The sequence below is a fragment of the Corapipo altera genome, unplaced genomic scaffold, assembly GCF_003945725.1.
Source record: "Corapipo altera isolate COAL_440 unplaced genomic scaffold, ASM394572v1 1b, whole genome shotgun sequence".
Classification (NCBI taxonomy): Eukaryota; Metazoa; Chordata; class Aves; order Passeriformes; family Pipridae; genus Corapipo; species Corapipo altera.
In genome coordinates this window covers 18,959,229-18,977,608 of record NW_020884881.1, presented here as the reverse complement: position 1 = coordinate 18,977,608, position 18,380 = coordinate 18,959,229, and the positions used below count along the sequence as shown (strand labels likewise).

General features: G+C 41.4%; 1 protein-coding gene across 1 annotated transcript in view; it reads left to right on the top strand.

The window, feature by feature from the left end:
- Window positions 1–18,380, top strand: part of TAF3 (TATA-box binding protein associated factor 3) — a 117,680-nt gene that overhangs the window by 83,427 nt on the left and 15,873 nt on the right. The window contains exons 3-4 of the mRNA XM_027639745.1: window positions 3,850–5,666; window positions 10,609–10,691. Coding sequence (XP_027495546.1) covers window positions 3,850–5,666; window positions 10,609–10,691 — 1,900 coding nt within the window. The remainder of the gene's footprint in view (window positions 1–3,849; window positions 5,667–10,608; window positions 10,692–18,380) is intronic.

Genomic DNA, 18,380 nt, shown 5'->3' with positions numbered 1-18,380 from the left:
CCAAGTGCCACATCTACATGGTTTTTGAACACTTCCAGGGATGGTGATTCCACCACTTCTCTGGCTTATCCTAGTATTCTCAAGTAAGAAAAGCTGTCTTGATTTCTCACAAACAGCATGCTAACAGCTCTCAGCTTCTTTCATTTCAGTGACAGACAAATCCAGTGCTGAAATCATCCCTCCTCTATCCCGTGCATGGTTTGATCCCAGGCTCTGCACAAGGGGCAGGCTGACATCATAAACAATTGCTCTCCATGGCTTTAGTAATGTGAGCATTAATATTGATCCAGCACTGACTCCTCTAACGACCAGAAAAAAAAATGTATCTGTTATCTTGAGAAACCTCCCAAACAGCTCTAGTCTTCTTTCATTACAGCAGAGAGTTATGAGGGCAGATGGCCGAGGTGATATCCATTTGACCTGTAGATGCTAACTGGGGTTGGATCATTAATAAGGTGGCCGGAGATAGGGAGAAATGGCAGTGAAGAGAGTTAAAAAGCAATCCCGTGCACAAAGGATGGCACGCCCAGAGGTGCCGGATAGGGAATGAGGTGGACAGAGGTGAGAAAGTGGCTCATCACCAAGTCAGGCAGATCACACTTCAAACCTGATGTTTTCCCATATTTGGTTCCTGCTCTGGTGTGAATCCTTCGGGAGGAAAAAGAGCCGTAGGTCTTGAACCCAAGATAAAAATTTCACTTTCTCTAATTACCAACCCCCCCCCCCCAAAAAAAAAAAAGAAAAAAAAGTGCTTCATTGTTTTCTTCCACGGCCGCAGCTGCGGTGGCTCAGGTTTGAAAGCTGCTGCCTGGCAGAAAACCAGTCCTTGCTGAGGATCAGACCGTGGCCTCGCTCCAAGAGAAATTTGGATTTCATTTGACCACGATAGGATTCCAGATTGTCATCTGAGCATGTCTGAAAAGTGGTGAATGTGTGTCAGTAGTTAAGTGCTCGTGAACTTCCTTAGTCCCTGGATTGTTCAGGACTGACCCAGGCAATTTTTTCCAGATGTTTTGGGAATCCAAGTCCATATAAAAGGGATGGTAATGCTTCTGCTTCCTTACTAAGTTGTCTTTGTGGCTTGCAGGAATGTGCATGAAAGCTGGAGCCAAGACACCCCGATTTCTAGTCTCACCTCTACAAACTGCACTTTAACCTTTCCTGCCCTTCCCTGGCACCTCCACACAAGATCACAGAAGCTTCGTGGGCCCGCTGCAAACTTTACTTGGCCTTATTAGAAAAAAAATAAGCATCGCTCTTTTTTTATTGTACAAAACTCCGGTCCCTGTTCTCCAAACCTCCTCTGAAATTGTTTTTTCGCCTTTGATCCAGCAGCTGCTGGTATCCTGCAATCCTGAGTAGGTAAAACATGAGAAGCACCTTGGGATGGGAAGAAGTTATAAAAATATGAAATATTTCAGTGCCCTTCCGTGAGACACGGTGTAACAGAGAGGCTGTTAAAACAGACACCAGGCAGAAATCTTTAGCAAATAAATGTTCTGATTTTTCTAGTAAATGTAATTTTTTTAATGCAGCAGTTTCTCTTCCACTTTATTGACTCTTTTTATCCCTGTGGTTTTTGTATTAAAATGGTATATGTTGCTATCTCTAAAGTCTGCATGATCAAACCCTATCTTCCCTAATATTTGAATCTGGCTACACTTTTCATCTTGTGACTGAGGCAGAAGATTTCTCTAAATCCCCGTTTTAAAGTACGGTGTTTGTTTTAAATTTTATCTCTCTTTTAAATGAAAACGAACTCTCAGTGGTGAACTGGGTGGAATGGGGTTGGGAGGAAACTGCTGGGTAGCAACCAGTGCTGTGTGACATCTGATGAATGCTGATTTTTCATCCCCAAAACGCTTCCGAGCAGGTGAAGGCAGCTGATTTCTGCAGCAGCTTAAACAGGGATTGAAATGACTTCCATGATGGGGAAGCAGGTTTTTTTTTTCCCCCATAGCAGGTGCAGTCTCAGTCCACAGTGATTTCTCAGTTATACTCTAACTTTGCAGTTTAAAAAATTTAATGTCAGTGCCCAGCCAGGCAAAACCTAACTCCCTAACATTTCTGTTTTTCACGGAAGGCTAAGGCTTTATCCTCAGGCAAAGTCTTCTCTCTGGGATGGCTGCTGTAAATCCTCTGGGCCCTGGCGAAAGCCAGACTTGCTAGCTCATTTTACTTAATTTGTGATGCTGGCAAGATTTGTGCTGCAGCCCAGGGCTCTTGACTCAACTCCTCTAAATCAGAGCATTGACACATTACAGTAGAGAAACACCAGCACAGAAAACCTGAAAATAAACTCCTTGAAAAGAGATATTTCAGAAAGATGCTGCCTTACAGAGCTTTAAACAGTGTTAGTGGAACGTTTCAAGTTTCTTGGGGTTTGCTTCTTTAAAACCACCTGTTCATTAAGAAGTTGGGCTTTAGCCACTGTCCTAATAAATGTTTTTTACTACATATTTCTTGTGAGAATCTTGGGGCACTTGATATCTTTCCTCAGAAACCCTTCTAGACAAAATGTCATGAGTTTTTGCAGCTGGGTAAACAGAGATGTGGGGTAAAGTGAAGTGAGGTTGTCTGTGCAGGAATGGTAACCAGCATAGGTGTAATGATGTAATTACTGCACATATAAATGTGTCAGGTTAATGCCTGTGTAGACATTCTTATTCCGGACTAAGAATCCTTTTTCCTGCTCGGGTAATTCCATTTTGAAAGTGAGGAAGTGTATCCAAGAGGATAAAGTGCTTGGCTGTGGTTGGGGAGATCAGAGTTTCTCTTCTTAAACCTGTTGTGGATTTGCTGGGAGATCTCTAGTGAATTTTCTCCTTTCTCTGCACCATAACGTCATGTGTGGGCCTGAAGACGGTGTTGTGTGTAGGGAAAAGAAAATAATTGCTATTAAACAAAAAAAACAGAGTAATCACACAAGTGGTGTCCGCACTGGCTTGGACCAGTTGGTGCCTGATGTCCACACTGTGCCACTTTCAGGTTTATCTTGTTTTCACAAGCTGGTTTTTTGTCTCACAGCCCGAAATCTCACTTGCTCTGGAGCACGTTAGGTGTATTCCTCTTTCATCTTGGTTTCACTACTGCAGGAAGCCAGCACACGCACTCCAGGGTTGCTCCATGATGCAAACAAAACAACAGTAAGGGGGTGGGGTGGGGAAATCCATTTCAAAGGCATGTTCCTGATCCAAACCAACACACACACACACACACAGGATGCTGGGGTATTCCCATACAGTCATAACTTATAATGTCCATATGCAGCAGCTCTTAAGATGGTATCAGAGACAGAACCTGGGAGGTTTAATGGGACTTTTAGTCCTCTGCTTTACCCTTTATACCGTACTGCTTCAGGAAAAACAAACCAGGTCCAGGAAGACATTTTCCTAGTGGTTAATCTGCAGTCAAAATTGTGAGATATATAGTCAAGACGGGCAATTCTGTTTAATTTTACTTTGATGCTTTGCAGTCCACTGTGTTACAGCAAAAAATGTTTCAGCCTCTCTCCCTTCATTTAAAAAGGAATGAGGAGATAATCATGGCGTTTTTGAGTAGAAGTGGCACTTTGGACCTGCTCCATGAGCTCTGCCACCATTGGTGAGCTCTACCTGTGCTCGTGGGTTTGATGTTGCACTGCCATGAGGGCACCTGCCAGTTCCAATGGTGGCTGATGTGAGACAGGAGATGCCACATGTTCCTTCCAGGCAGACTAGTAAGAAGCTCTTACATGGCCAGTTATCTCTTATGGGCTGAGATCCACGTGAACATTTACTCTGATGCTTGTTTGTCTCTGTAAACAAATTTTAATTATCCTAATACTTTTTAAAATGTTCTTTGTTACAGAAGAGGAAGAGGAACAGGTGCCCACCGATGGAGGTACATCTGCAGAGGCCATGCAGGTCCCACTGGAGGAAGAAGGAGATATGGAAGAGGATGAGGCAATTAATGATGAGAACTACTTGAGTAAGGGACCGTTAGAAAGTCCTGATGCCGAGGAATTCCCACCCGTGAAACGGCCAAAACTATCTGTTTCCAAAGGGGACACCTTGGACGTAACTCTGGAACCACGTGAGCCTCTCAGCTCAATAAATACTCAAAAAGTACCACCAATGCTCTCTCCAGTTCATGCTCAGGACAGTACAGACTTAGCCCCTCCTTCACCAGAACCACCAATGTTGGCTCCCATTGCAAAATCCCAAGTGCCAACCCCGAAAACTTTAGAGGCAAAGCCGTTTGTACCCAAAACAAAGTCCAAAACAAGTTCTCCAGGACAGAAGACAAAATCACCTAAAACTACACCCTCGCCAGTGGTAGCTGGAAGCCCCATACGTTCACCAAAAACTGGATCCAAAGAAAAGAAGTCACCAGGTCGCGCCAAGAGCCCAAAAAGTCCTAAAAGTCCAAAGGTTCCTGCTCATGTTCCACAACCACCGGTGAAGCCTGAAATACCTAGTAGAACCCCTCTGGCTGCATTAAGTGACAAGATTGGAAAGGAAAACATTCAAGTAAAACAAGTACAGGCACCACCTGAGCCTCCCCCCAAGCCAAATATTGACAACCAGGTGAAGAAAGCACCAGTAATGGACAAGACCATTGACGATTCCATCGATGCTGTGATTGCTCGTGCGTGTGCGGAACGAGAACCGGATCCCTTCGAGTTTTCCTCTGGCTCCGAATCAGAAGGGGAAATTTTTACCAGTCCTAAAAGACTTTCTATTTCAGAGACTACAACTCCTAAACCTTCTGTTTCTGCCAATAATGCAAACAAGGCAGGAGCAACTCCAATCCCTGCCTCAGGTGGGACTTCAAGTTCAGACATTTCATGGACAATGGATGACTCAATTGATGAGGTCATTCGGAAGGCAAATATGGGGACACCTTCTAATCCACCCACCAACTTCACTTATTTCTCCTCTCCTTCTGCGTCACCACCAACTCCAGAACCTCTTCTCAAAGTCTATGAGGAGAAAACCAAGTTGGCTTCATCGACAGAAGTGAAAAAGAAATTGAAAAAGGAGCTGAAAACAAAAATGAAGAAGAAAGAAAAACAAAAAGAAAAAGACAAAGAGAAGAACAAGGAGAAAAATAAGGAGAAAGAAAAGAACAAGGAGAAGGATAAAGACAAGGAGGGAAACAAGGAAGCAAAGTTTCAGTGGAAGGAATTACTCAAAGAGGATGATCCTGATCCCTATAAATTCAAACTAAAGGACTTTGAGGATGCTGACACAAAAGTAAAGTTGAAAGATGGCAATACCAAAAAAGAGAGAGAGAAACATAAAGATAAAAAGAAAGAGAAGGAGAAAGGCAAAAAAGACAAGGATAAAAAAGACAAAGAAAAACTCAAAGATAAGGGTAAGGAAGATAAGATAAAGATGCCATCAGCACCTCTTGTGTTACCTCCCAAAGAAATGTCTGTGCCCTTGTTCAGCACACCATCTGCCATGAGGCTTCCCAGCATGTTACCTTCCTTGTCTCCAATGCTTCCTGAAAAACTGTTTGAGGACAAAGAGAAACCAAAAGAGAAAAAGAAAGACAAAAAAGAGAAGAAGAAAAAGAAAGAAAGGGAGAAGGACAAAGAAAAGGAAAAGAAGGAGAAGGAAAAGGAGAGGAAAGAAAGAGAAAAGAAAGAGAAAGAGAAGGAGAAGCACAAACACGAAAAGGTAAGCTGGTTGGATGAGTTCAGATGGCACACTTGCTTGGAAAATCCACATGGATTCCTGTGTTTGCTGCTGAGCCTTGTCCAAGAGCTTTGAGGAGAAGTGGGATTACAGGTTTGGTGTCTTTTCAAAATAACAGCTCCAAGGAAGATGTCTGCCAAGAGTTTCAGGGATTGTCCCACCTCTTTGGAAAACAACGCAGGAGAATTTCAATTCTGTGAATTTGAAATGTGAGATTGTCCTTCTGGTTTTCCTCAGCTCACTTTTCACCTGGAAAAGCTGGGGCTCAGGCTCAACACCAGCACACACACAGCAAAGGGATGCGGTGCTGGGGTGCAGAAATTTTGTTCTGTAGACTTCCACTAGTAAGGCCAGCAACCCTGTACCTTTCATATAAACTTTAAGTTTTGTTCCTAAAAGTCTTATTTCAAAGCCTGGAAATTCCCAGGTGGACAGAAATGAGGAGCAGACTTCCTTCAAGTAGATGAGTTCCCCACTTAGGTGCTCAGAAGAGCTGCTGAGTCTCCTCTTAGCCAGTCTGCCCCGTTGTTGCTCCAGTTTGTTTGAAGTAAGAAAACTGTTTTCAAATTACGGTCTAAATGTTCAAATGTCACCTTTCGTTTTGAGCCTTGTGCTTGAGAGAGAGAAGGCAAGAGCTAATTTTCAAGGGGTTTGAGATCCTTTCACTCCTGGAACTCTTTACTGATTTACATCAGCCAAAGATAATTTCTTCTTTCCAATATCACCTAATCTTGAGAATATATTTAATATTTAAGAAATGAAACCAGCATATTTGCATGTTATCAGATTTGAAATCCCATTAGAAGCAGCTCCCCTAATTCAGGATTTGCTCTAATTTTTTGTCACTTCACCTTATAATACGTATTAAATTGTTAATATTGAAAAGAAAGAAGAAAAGAGAGAGATTGTCTTCATATGTGATAACCTTGGATGCAGGATTTCCTAAATCTCTATTCTGAGCATTAGAAAACACTGTGTAAGTTCTGGTTTTACCAAGATGCTCTTTACATCCTCTTTTGATTGTGATTCTTGGTTTGTACAAGCTCAGATTTGGGACATTTCCCACTCTCCTTTTTTGCCACTGTTATGTTTCCTGGTGGACTTGCAACAAAGTGCTGATTTCAAAACTTGATATATTTTAAGTTGACAAATGGTTTTTTCCATGCAGAATCTGGGTGATCTGGAGAATATTTGGGAGCTGTGGATGAGTGGGTGATCAACAGGGTGGTGGCCCAGTTGTGCATGATAATTTAACGTCTGGTTTTAGACTGCGACAGCACTTTCACAGATTCCCCCTTTTGTCTGTCTGTCTCTCATCACTGAGAGGTTTTGTCAGTATTTCACTGAGAATTTCTCCAGAGATTTCTTTTTAAGTTAAATATGGGTGAATATGAAATAGAGGCAGTGAGTTGCTTGTTTTCCATGCATTCAGTTTGGCATTTCTTCTGCAATTCTCTGTATCTAGTTTGCTTTGGAGCGATATAGCAGATACATAAACAAATACAAACTGGTAAAGCTTTGGTATAGACTGAACAGATATATATATGTAGGGAAAAGGAGTTCAACACTAATAAAAACTTGGACAAATTAAATTGACAAAGCTACCCATTACCCTGGCAAAAAGTCCCTGTCAAAAGATAAACTTTAAAGCTAGAATGCATGAAAGAGTCCCCAGATAGAATTAAAATTTAAACTGATTCTTGAGAGATAAGCTTTTTTTTAAATCCACCTCTTTGCTGCAAGTCAGGATTTTAAAAATAAATTTCCCCTTTAAATCTCTTGAGCGATTTTCATTTTTTGCAAGGCCGCACTGCTGGTGTCCTGGAAAAATGGAGAGTTAGAGCTTTATCAGTTGGTGCCCTGAGGTATGTGGCAAAGAAGCTAAATCCTTGAAGATTAGCAAAAAAAATGCAGCACATGGCAATAAGGGGCTTATATGACTACTAGTATTAGTTCAGGTGAAAGAAGTATTGCTTATACATAAAACTGGACAAATCCACTGACAATGTATTTTTAGTTAGCTACAAAGGAGTCTTATATTGCTGGACTTTACCTCTTTGGTGATTTGGGAAGCTTAGTAATCCACTGTAAATGCTCTTCTGCTGGCCCCAATTCCCAGTATTACTCCAGAATGCTGCTCTTTCGTTTTAACCCCTAAAAGTACATGTTTCCTTAATTTAGCTTTTAGATCACACAATGACTTATTTAGCCAGCAGTTGTGCTGCAAGAGCAAATGATCAAGTTACAGCTCGGACGTTTAATCTTCCATGGCGCGTCCGCTCCGGAGGCGTAAGCGCAACCTGGGAGATGAGTTTGTGGGCTCACTGCAGTTCCAGCTCGTGATGGCCAGTAGAAAATATCACATTCCTGTTTCTGATGTTGCTACACTTAAACAAAAGAGTGACTCAGCTGTAAGGTTCCCATTTTTGAGTCTTGGTATAGTTATTACCCAAGTGTGCATCCCATCCTGCTGGGGAGTTGAAGCTTTTTATCAAGTTTTTTTGCCCTGAGCTGCTGAAAGACACAGAACAGCAAACAGAACTCTGCAAAAGTGGCAGAAAGCAAAAGTTGAAGGCATCATACTGGGAGTGTTTGGTGGTGGCACGAGGAAGAGCAGCTTTGGCACAGGGCTTGCCTGCAGCTCTGTGCTCCACAGGAGTATTGGGAGCTGCCCTCGGAGCCAGAAAAGGAGACAGTGAGTTGGGGCACTGCCTTTCATGCTCTACCAAATTAAAAGCAAACAGTTGGAGCAGTTACACCCCACTTGTACTCCAGAGATTACCGGGAGTGCTGGAGGAGTGACTGAGCAGCTGCTGACCCAGTTTCAGCAAACCTTAATGCGCTGAGCTGGAAACTAAAGTAGTTGAGGAACTGCTTCGTGAGAAATGGAGCCATCCTTGCATCATAGCAGGTCTTGCCAGAGCTGCCCCAAAGTCAGCTTCCCTCGCTCCTGAGTCAAAATCCTGACATGGATGTAGAGGAAGACCAAGCTAGGCAGGATGTAACTGTGGATGCTCCTTAATTTGCTCTCTGCTTCAGTCATGCAAGCCCTACACACAAACCCACGTAGTAGAAAGATGCTTCCTATCCTCTTGCATCAAAGGATAAGATTTAGGATTGTGGTGGAGCCCTGTCTTCTACTCCCAGCAGATTGTGATGTTGGTATCTGAGCATAAAGAAGTGGTTTATGTGCTTTTCTTCTGCCACATGAGCTCATACCACCATTGTTTAGAACATCTTGGTAGTATATAAATAATAGTACCAAGGACCTTTATAGATGGCATGGGTGTCTCTCTGTGCTGTGTGCTGGAAGCTAAAGCAGTAGTGCCTGTCTTAGGAAGTTCTGTATTCCAAACAGGCACTACAGAAGGAGAAGAAACCTGTGGGAAAAGAGGTAAGATAGTCTGCACAAAGCCATGTGCCTGAGCCTCTGGTACCCAGGGTTCAGTTCCCTGTCTCTTTGGAGTGGACAATGCTACAGGTTAAAGATGCTGGGAAAGCAGAGAAGAGACTCACCTGTGGAGGGTGGCAGTGAAATTGTTGCAGGCATTAGAAGCTTCAGAGTAAAAAAGGTCTTGCAACACTCCAGGTGAATGACAAAAAATGTCAAAAAATGTGACAAAAAACTTGTGCTACATAAACAAAGGAGTAGAGAGGGGCCTGTGAAGTTGGCTAGTCCATATCCATGGAGAACTTTATTGGAGAGCAAGGTTAACTGGATCAAAGCAGGAATACCACTCATGCTGCAGCCCTTCTCTCTCTGGAGCAGGCATCTCCTAGGGAGCAGCTCCATTTCTTTGGGCAAGGTGCATGGCACAGGACTTTGTCATTACCTTCCTCAATGTAAGTCCCAGTTGACCCCTCCCACTCTGACCTGCTGTCTCCTGCACTGCTTTCTGTGCCTTGAATTGATTGTTTTACTCTCCCTTTCTTTATGAAACCAGATATTTCCTCATGTTTCCATAATGTTTGCGTGGTAGTTTTGTCTCCAAGTTCCTGGACCAGGCTCAGCTAAGTGGTTATTTTGTTAAATATGACACACATGCTCAAAACAAGATCAGTCTCTGTCTCTTTTGAGATATATATATATATATATATAAAATATATAATATATAAATATATATATATAGTGTGTATATACACTTGTCTTGTATAGATATAAGTTGAGCAACCTATGTATGGAGCATCATTACAGTGTCCACACAGGTTTTACAAAGCAGTAGCTCAGTGGGTGTTTGTAATTTTGGCACATACTGGTTCCAAGAGTTCAAGGACATATTCAAGTGATCTAAACTCCACCAGATACTGAGGTTGGAAACCAAGCCATTTGAAAAATAGTCATTAAAACACTTGGCCTAATTGCATTAAAAGGCAGTGGTTGTTATCCCTGTGTGGATAGACACTTTCTTAAAGTACTCACTGTTGGTGCTTGGGGTTTATTTGCTTGCTTCTTCCTCTGTGTCTCCTTTTCATTCAAGAAGGTCATGGGACATTTATGTGATGAACCTGGGAAATAATGGAATTTAAATCTCAGAAAAAAATTGCAAACACTGGTGGGTACCTGTCAAGCTTGAGTACTAAGGACAAAGCATTTCATACCATTGTTTAGAAACATACTGGGGGGTTTTGTGTCTCTAGAAAAGTACTATTGTTAACAAAGTGTATAAGCAGGTGCAAATGCAGCTAAATTTCAAGTTGATTTTTTAGTTTTGAATTTATATTTGTGATTTGCTATGTCTGGGACTCTCAACAAACTAAGACCATCCATGCCACAGCACGAAGAGTGAGAGAGCAGTATGTCGTAGTTTTGTCTCATTAAGCTGATATACTCTGTTTGGTTAACTCCATCAGTGCTTTCTTGTAATTAATATATTTTGGGAGTCTGCTTGCAGTCTTTGATTGATGATTGTGTTCCCTTGTGCAGATAAAGGTGGAACCAGTTGTTCCGGCTCCATCACCGGTTATTCCTCGGCTGACATTAAGAGTGGGAGCAGGCCAAGACAAGATGTAAGTACGAATAAATCCGTCTGTGAGGTGTGTGCTTACCACAGTTCATCCTCTGTCACTTGTGGGAGCTCTTATTTTCAGTGGGAAATGCTTAAAAATTAGTGGCAAAATACACTCTCCAAGTGGGACCCGTCACCTTCCATCCATCCCAGCGTGTGTCCCACTCCACGTCTTTCTAGGGCATGGATTACAAGACTCCATCTAGACTTGTACCATGCCTCCAGTGACATGTAGTGAGGTTTCTGTAATGGATGGTTATCCCTCATGTAACCTACAACTAAGTTTCACAATACTCTTCAGCCAACAGTTGCTTTATGCTTTAAGGAATAACAGTTGGAATTCCTTTATCCACGTCTGTTTTGTTATAACTGTTGATGATTATTCATGAGTGTACCTAACGCATTTCAAGTGTTGATTCATTAGCTCCCTAATTATTGGGTGCTGTTGTACAAATAATAGTTACTTTGTACTGGAGGAGTGTAAATAGGATGATCCCTATCCTGAGATCATCCAGCATAAACAGGTGGCTGGAGCAGCTGGGGAAACCGTGCGTCACCGGGCTTTTTAGGCTGGTCCTGTGTTGTATGTGAAGGGTTTCTTTTAGTCAGGTTTTTCATGTTGATTTAATGGTGCAGAGCACACTTTCATGTCTGATGGTAAACATGAGCACCAAACTGTTCTTTCCATTCCTCGTATTAAGGATTGCTAAGATTCTCTTACAGAGCCATTATGAACTACATCTCCAAATCATTCATTTTTCCGCTTTATGAAGTTAAATGGCATTTTTGTGATTATTCTCTTTTTCTCTGCTGTCCTACTCTTCTCCATTAGGTAACTGTGGCTTTTACTAGTTTGAAGCTGCTAAGAGACTTTAATCTTTCCTTGGTGTCTGTGGGACACCCACACCCCAAATATCAGGACTTTATCCTGTCTTCAACCATTTTTGCTTTCTTCCTTTCACAATATTTAAGTGTGATATAAAATTTCTGTGCCTCAGGTTGCTGTACAAAGCTCTAGCTTTCTCAGGCCCGTTGTCTGTCCTGCTGTACATGACTTGAATGTGCATGGCTGGACAAACTGTGCCTTTAAAAGTCCACCAGCCCATATTCCTCCTTGAGGAGCTATGGATACTTTTAAATTCTGCTTTTGCAAGGACTGTACAGTATTTATATGGGGGAAATTACCTCGTATTTTCAATGCAGAACTTCTAAATTAAAGTTCTGAAGCCATATTTAGCACCAAAAAGTTGACTTTGCTTCCCATCTTATCTCACCCCAGACCCACACACATTCTGACTTTGACTCCATCTGTTTTCTATAAATCATGTGGGTACATCATCATCAGGCCTGCCAGCCAATAGTGGGTCAGAGATGCTGATACCTTGTTTCATGACCTTTTGGGAAACTCCTTTCTATTCCAAATTCCTTTTTGCATCTTTAGTGGCACCTTGGTCCCTATCTCAGGACCTCAGGTGTTGTGATCCTTAACAAGTCACAGCCTAAAGTTTAAACCCAGATTTCAGTGTGGGAGGTACACAAAGCTGATTTAGCTCAAAGTCTCTAGACAAATTAGAGGAGAATTAAACACAAACCTGAGATCTTCAGGGGCACAAGATTCCTGGTAGCAAATGCAGAAAGTGGTTGTGCTGCAACTCTCAGCATAGAAGGGAAACTTCATCTTCTCCACATGACACTCGTCCTTGAGGTTGCTTTAGTCTGCATAACACCAAACAAGTTTTGAGTAATTAGTATTCCATCTCTACTTGCTTACTGTTTTCCCTTTTCTGCCTTCAATATCTCCTCATTGCCCACCATGCTGGTACACAAGTTGTTCTGATGTGGGTTGGAACTAGATGTCCCCTCCAACCCAAACCATTTTATGATTCCATGATTCTAGTGGCTGTGTCAGCCAGTTGCACCTTCTGGCTAGTGTCAAACTAGGACTTCCAGATCTTTTAGGATTTTTTGTAGTTTTCCAAGGCAAAATCCAGGAAGAAATTTGCTGTTACACAAGTAAAAACAGTTTGTTCACATGGCTCTAGGAAATGGTTTGTTTTGTGCGTCAATACAGCATCTATCACGACAGGGCTCACCATGGAGCTGTCCTGCTTTAAGAAATACTTGTGCTTTCATCCTCAACAATTACTATTCAGCCTGAACTCAGAGCATATTTTAATTGTCACATGTTGTGATCATTATGAAAAGGATGGTGTGGCTCTGAGGCAAAGCATTTACATAGCTGTGCATGCAGCTTGGACCTCTGAATACCAGAAGTCACTGCAATCTCTATTTAAAGTTATTCGTGGAAAAGACCATAGGATCATCATTCTCTTAAGTAACTCAGGCAGAAAGAAAAGCTTTTTGATGTGTTATGGTAAGGGAAAGTTAAACTTATGTATCATCTATGTTGGTGATGCAGTGTGGAATATCTGGTAATTATCGTGTAGAAATATTGTGTTTCCATTAACCTGTCTCTGGAGTTTACTGGCATGGAATTGTTTGAGGATACCCTGAATCACCATGGAAAGGTATAAGGAAAGTTTTTGGGGATTCATAGAATTTGATGAGTAGAAACTAGATGGAGAAATTAGCAATTTCAGTTATTTCAGTTTTCTCTGTTAAAGAGCCATTTGGAGGCTTTTGAAAGTACTTAATTACATGTTCAACTGGAAGTTGGTTGGTTTGGAGGAACTACATATAAAACATTGTCTTCAATGGAAGTACTTACAGATCTTGGTGAGGCCACAGAAGCTTTCAGGTGTCTGAAGAAAAAGTGTCATATTGATGGTGCATGGAGTGGAAATTCATGTCACACCACAAACACAACAGCAACACAAGTTGACTAAATAACACAGCAGTGGTGAGGAAAATGCCTTTGCAGTGTAGTGAGCTGTTGGGGCTGCTCAACCTGGAGAAGAAAAGACTCCAGAGATACCTTAGAACACCTCCCAGTGCCTGAAGGGCCTCCAAGAGAGCTGGAGAGGGACTTTGGACAAGGGCCTGGAGTGACAGGACAAGGGGGGGTGTCTTCAAACTGACAGAGAGCATGGATAGATTAAATTGTGGGAAGAAATTCTTTACTGTGAGGGTGTTGAGAAACTGGCACAGGTTGCCCGGAGGAATTATGGATACCTCATCCCTGGAATTGTTCAAGGCCAGGCTGGACAGGGCTTGGAGCAACCTGGTCTAGGGGAAGGTGTCCCTGCCCATGGCAGGGGGTTGGAACTGGGTGGGCTTTAAGGTCTCTTCCAACCCAAACCATTCTGTGATTCTGTGATTTCACTTCTTGGCTGCTCTGCTTGGACCAATATACAAAGCAGTGATGGCAGTGGCAGAGAAGTGTCTTCCTTTCTTGTTTCTGAACATGAAATACTAAAATACATATTTCTCCTAGATTCGAAGTGATACCTGCATTCGAGTTTGTCTGGAGTGCAAATGAGTTTGTCTGGAGTGCAAATGTTCTTATAACACACATCAGTTAAAAGAAACAGCTACTAATAATGTTGGGTTAATACATGAAAATGTACTATTGCTATAAGATGGATAAACCAATATTGGAAAAACTGTTCTGCTTAAGAGTTTTTTTGCAAGTGTTTTAACTGCACAGTAAACCAAGAAGAAAGTAGATTATTATCAAACCATTTCCATCTTAGTTGTAAACAATTACAGCAATACTTGCATGGATGCCACATTAGAAGAAATTTACTGGATTCCATTCTAATGCAATTAGAGCTAATTTTGTTCTTTAAATGAATAAAAGGTCAGCTAGTAAATCTAGTTTATCTCAAGTCCAGGCTTCAATAAATTGTTTTATTTAATTTGTTGTAAAAGATCTTATCCTTAATGGGCCTTGCTCTTATTGGTTTGCTAGGGTTCTAAAATATTTATGACCACCTTTTTAGATATGATTTGAATGATATGTTGGAAGGGGTTTTCACTGGGGTTTTTTTTGCCATTCCAGTGTTATCAAGGTAGATTGCTAACTGAGTTAGTATAGGAAGGAACTAGAGATGCTATCTTTTTTTCAAAACAAAACAAACAAAAAACACAGCTAGTATAGACTTTTAAATTTTAAATGAACTGCAAATGATGAATAGAATTTAATACTTTTATTCAACCGCATCATGGTTTCTTCTTGTCCAGTTATTTTTCCTAAGCACTATAATTTTTCATACACATAAGTTTTTTTTAAATCATATCTATTGATGAGGTGTTGACATTCCAGCTACTACTACAGCTGACCAAAGTCAGCCAAAGTTTAGGCTGTAATTTTTGGTACTTTAGATAAATTTATTCTACATTTAAATACATTTAAAAAAAAAAACAAAGCAAAACAAAAACATGGCTGCTGACACTAATGCGAGACCACAAAGCAAAGTGCTAATCACTGGAGGCTGTTTCAGTGTTTCTGTGCCTTAAAAGGAGGAAATATGGGGGTTTTTTGTGAAATCAGGTCTCCAGATTTACCTTAAAATTTCAGACTTTTGCTCCAGACTCGTATCATAGCTTTGTCATCAGCAGAAAACCTGGAAACAAGACAGGAGAGGAGGAAAGACAGGTATTTTAACAGTATTTAACTTGTAAACCTGACCTGCTGCTATAATGAAGTTGCCCCTTGTCTCCTATATTTTTAAATGAGCAGATATGTGACTTTCTCCAAAAGCAAATCACACACTGACTTTCTCCAAAAACAAATTGCACACATACTCAGATTCTATGGGTATGTACCTATAAAAATGTATATTAAATAACCTGTGGATTGTGAAATAAAATCCTAAAAGGATTAAGGGATAGAAAAAATTTTGTTATCCAGATATTTAATTGATTCCACTAAAGCTTTGTATTGCTTGGGTAGGATATTATCAGTCCAAGGCCAACTTATTTTCATGTGATACTCCCATGACAAAAGCCACCAGCACAGCCAACTGACAGGGAATCTCAAAACCAAGGGGCAAGGTAGAGAAATTATTCTGTGACCATAGAGGTGACCTCTCTGTGTGATGTCAGGGACCCAGAAGCATATGTTTGGGGCTAAGAGGACAGGGGGGCCTGGTTTATTACACCAAGTTTCTTGATTTTCCATCTAAACCAAAGATCTAAACAATAAGGTGCTCATAGCACATCATTTTTATAAGTTGTCAAGATAGCCTGTGTCTGAAAAAATGGAAGCCTGAAAGGAAATGCAGCTGGAGAACATCTCATTGAAGCTGTAATGCGCAGATGGACATGGTTTGGGTTTGGAAAGACAGAATCACATAATAGCTTGAGTTCAAAGGGTTCATAAAGACGTTCTTGTTCCACCCCCTGCCACGGGCAGGGACACCTTCCACTATCCCAGGTTGCTCCAAGCCCCATCCAGCTTGGCCTCAGACACTTCCAGGGATGGGGCAGCCACAGCTTCTCTGGGCAACCTGTGCCAGCATCTCACCACCTTCAAAGGGAAGAATTTCTTCCCCATATCCAACCTCACCCTGCCCTCTTTCGGTGCTATTTGCTCAAGAATTTGTTATTTTAGGCGCAGCACAGTTGGGCAACAGAATTGCAGTAAAACAGTTCTTCATATTTTTTGAAATCCTGTAAAATTTTATTATCTAACCTGCAGTATGCAGAGCCACCAAGTTGTATCACAGGGTAATGTTCTCCAAAAAACAGATGCCTTAATGGTGGATCTTCTGTTTGCAACAAGCTTAATCTACCAAAGAGTTGAGTTGCAAACTCTTCAGAGGTTGAATTTTTGTGGGAAAACTACACACACATATAACACAATCAGCCTTCAAAAAGGTCATGGCACCAAGGGTGGAAAAAAGAAGAAGGTATTAGCAAATACATCATTATATTTTTTTATTGATCTGGTTGAAGACAATAAATTAGGGAGGGACCTTTTTGTTGTTCCCCAAAGCTCACTGGGGATCTGTAGTTGCTGCTGTAATGTGAATATGTGCTTTTTTAAAAACAGCTCAAGCTCTGTGTGAGTTGTGGAGAAAAGCTGGATTCCCACGACTTCACTGCTAGTTTTAATTAAACTAGAATTCTGCCATGTGTAGTTTCCAAGAACGCATCTGATTTTTACCATATCATCTTCGGTGGATATTCAGGAGGTTTAATTTTTAATAGGGTTGTTCTCCTACAGGTAAATCGGAGGGTGTGAAGAAACTTCTGAACTTTGGGTGCTATTAAGTGCTACTCAGACTTTGACAATTTAGATTCCTGTCTTCATAGTGTTTGCCCACAACAGCTGAATAATGGGGTTCATTAGGCTCCCTGTGCTGGCACATCCAAACTGTTTGCCTCCAGCCTTGGCTCCCTGCATGTGGCTGGGGAGGGAAGGATTGGCTTTTTATTGACTTGTCAAGCCCTAGGTTTGCATTACCAGCCAAGTAGCTCGTGACCCATTCCATTTATTTCACTGTTTTGTGGTGGGGAAACAGGTAAAGGAATCCTGCTGGAAGCCCCTCCCTCTGCACGTTTCCATGAATAAAGGCAGTGTTTGGAGCAGTTAAGGCACCGTGACCAAATCCTTGGAAAGACGTAATGCAAGCACAGCATGGGGCCATTGTGGGACACAGCTGTGGGCGGTGTGTGTTACCCTGCTTATTCAACAGAGAGCTCTGGAGGAGAACTTACTGTGGAATTAAGGAGGAGGGAGGGGGGGAAAAAGTGATACTTCGGGGAGAAAAATGAAGAAGGGTAAACCACTGTTTGGGAGAATTAAACAATGGGGTCCGGGCAGTGGAAGTCTGTGTTTATTGCTGCGCTAATGGGCTTCCCAGTTATTTCAGCAGAGAAGGACCGTGTTAACTGTGTGTTGACAGAGCTAATGCTCTGGGTGTCAATCCAGGTTTCGTTGTAAAAGAGCGTGTAATGGTGAAATCATTTTTGATATGATCGACAGACCACCTAAGTGAGGAGGCAGAGTAATGAAAAATGATCGTGCTCCTCTCCAAGGTGTGCTGAAGGAATTCCAGTGATCTTTACAGCTTTCATCAATCTTTGTGTGTGTATTTATAGACATACCAGTGTTTTTCTGTTTTGTAGTCTTTTAAATTGTAGGAGCTGGAGGACTGATTTTCGATGCCTTTTTAAATGCTGAATGTATTTTAATGAAGATATTGTCTCGGGTATGATTCATATCCCTTTCCCAATTGTTCTTTTTTAGTGTAACATATTGGTTCAAATCCTGCAGTAAAATCCACATGTGTGGTCCTGTATCCATCCAAAAGGCTCTTTCACTTGGTAGAGGTTCCCCAGCCTCTCTCTTGCTGCTTTTACATGAAAAAAAGGTGAAGAATACCATATCCCTTTTACCAAACCAAGTAAATGATCATTTTTGTTTATATTTCTAGAGGTGATTTAGCAGAGCTTTTTCTTCCTTGAGTGTGAATTAAATTTACAGCTTCAGATGTAGTCCTTAGCTTTTTTCTTCCCCCCCTCCTTTTTTTTTTAATTACTGAAGCCATCCCAACTAATTATTCATCCTGTTTATGGTAGGTAGTAGGCTGTGGCAAGTTATTTTCATTTTGCTGCTGGCCACATTGGGTGATGACTCCAAAAGTGAATCCATAAAAAGGCTTGAGTCATTAGAAAACAAAACAACTTACTGTGAGATTCTTTGATTTTGCTGCTTATTGCTCAAGAGAAAAAAAAAAAAATTGTATACTGTATACCGCAATTTAAAAAAAATTACTTCAGG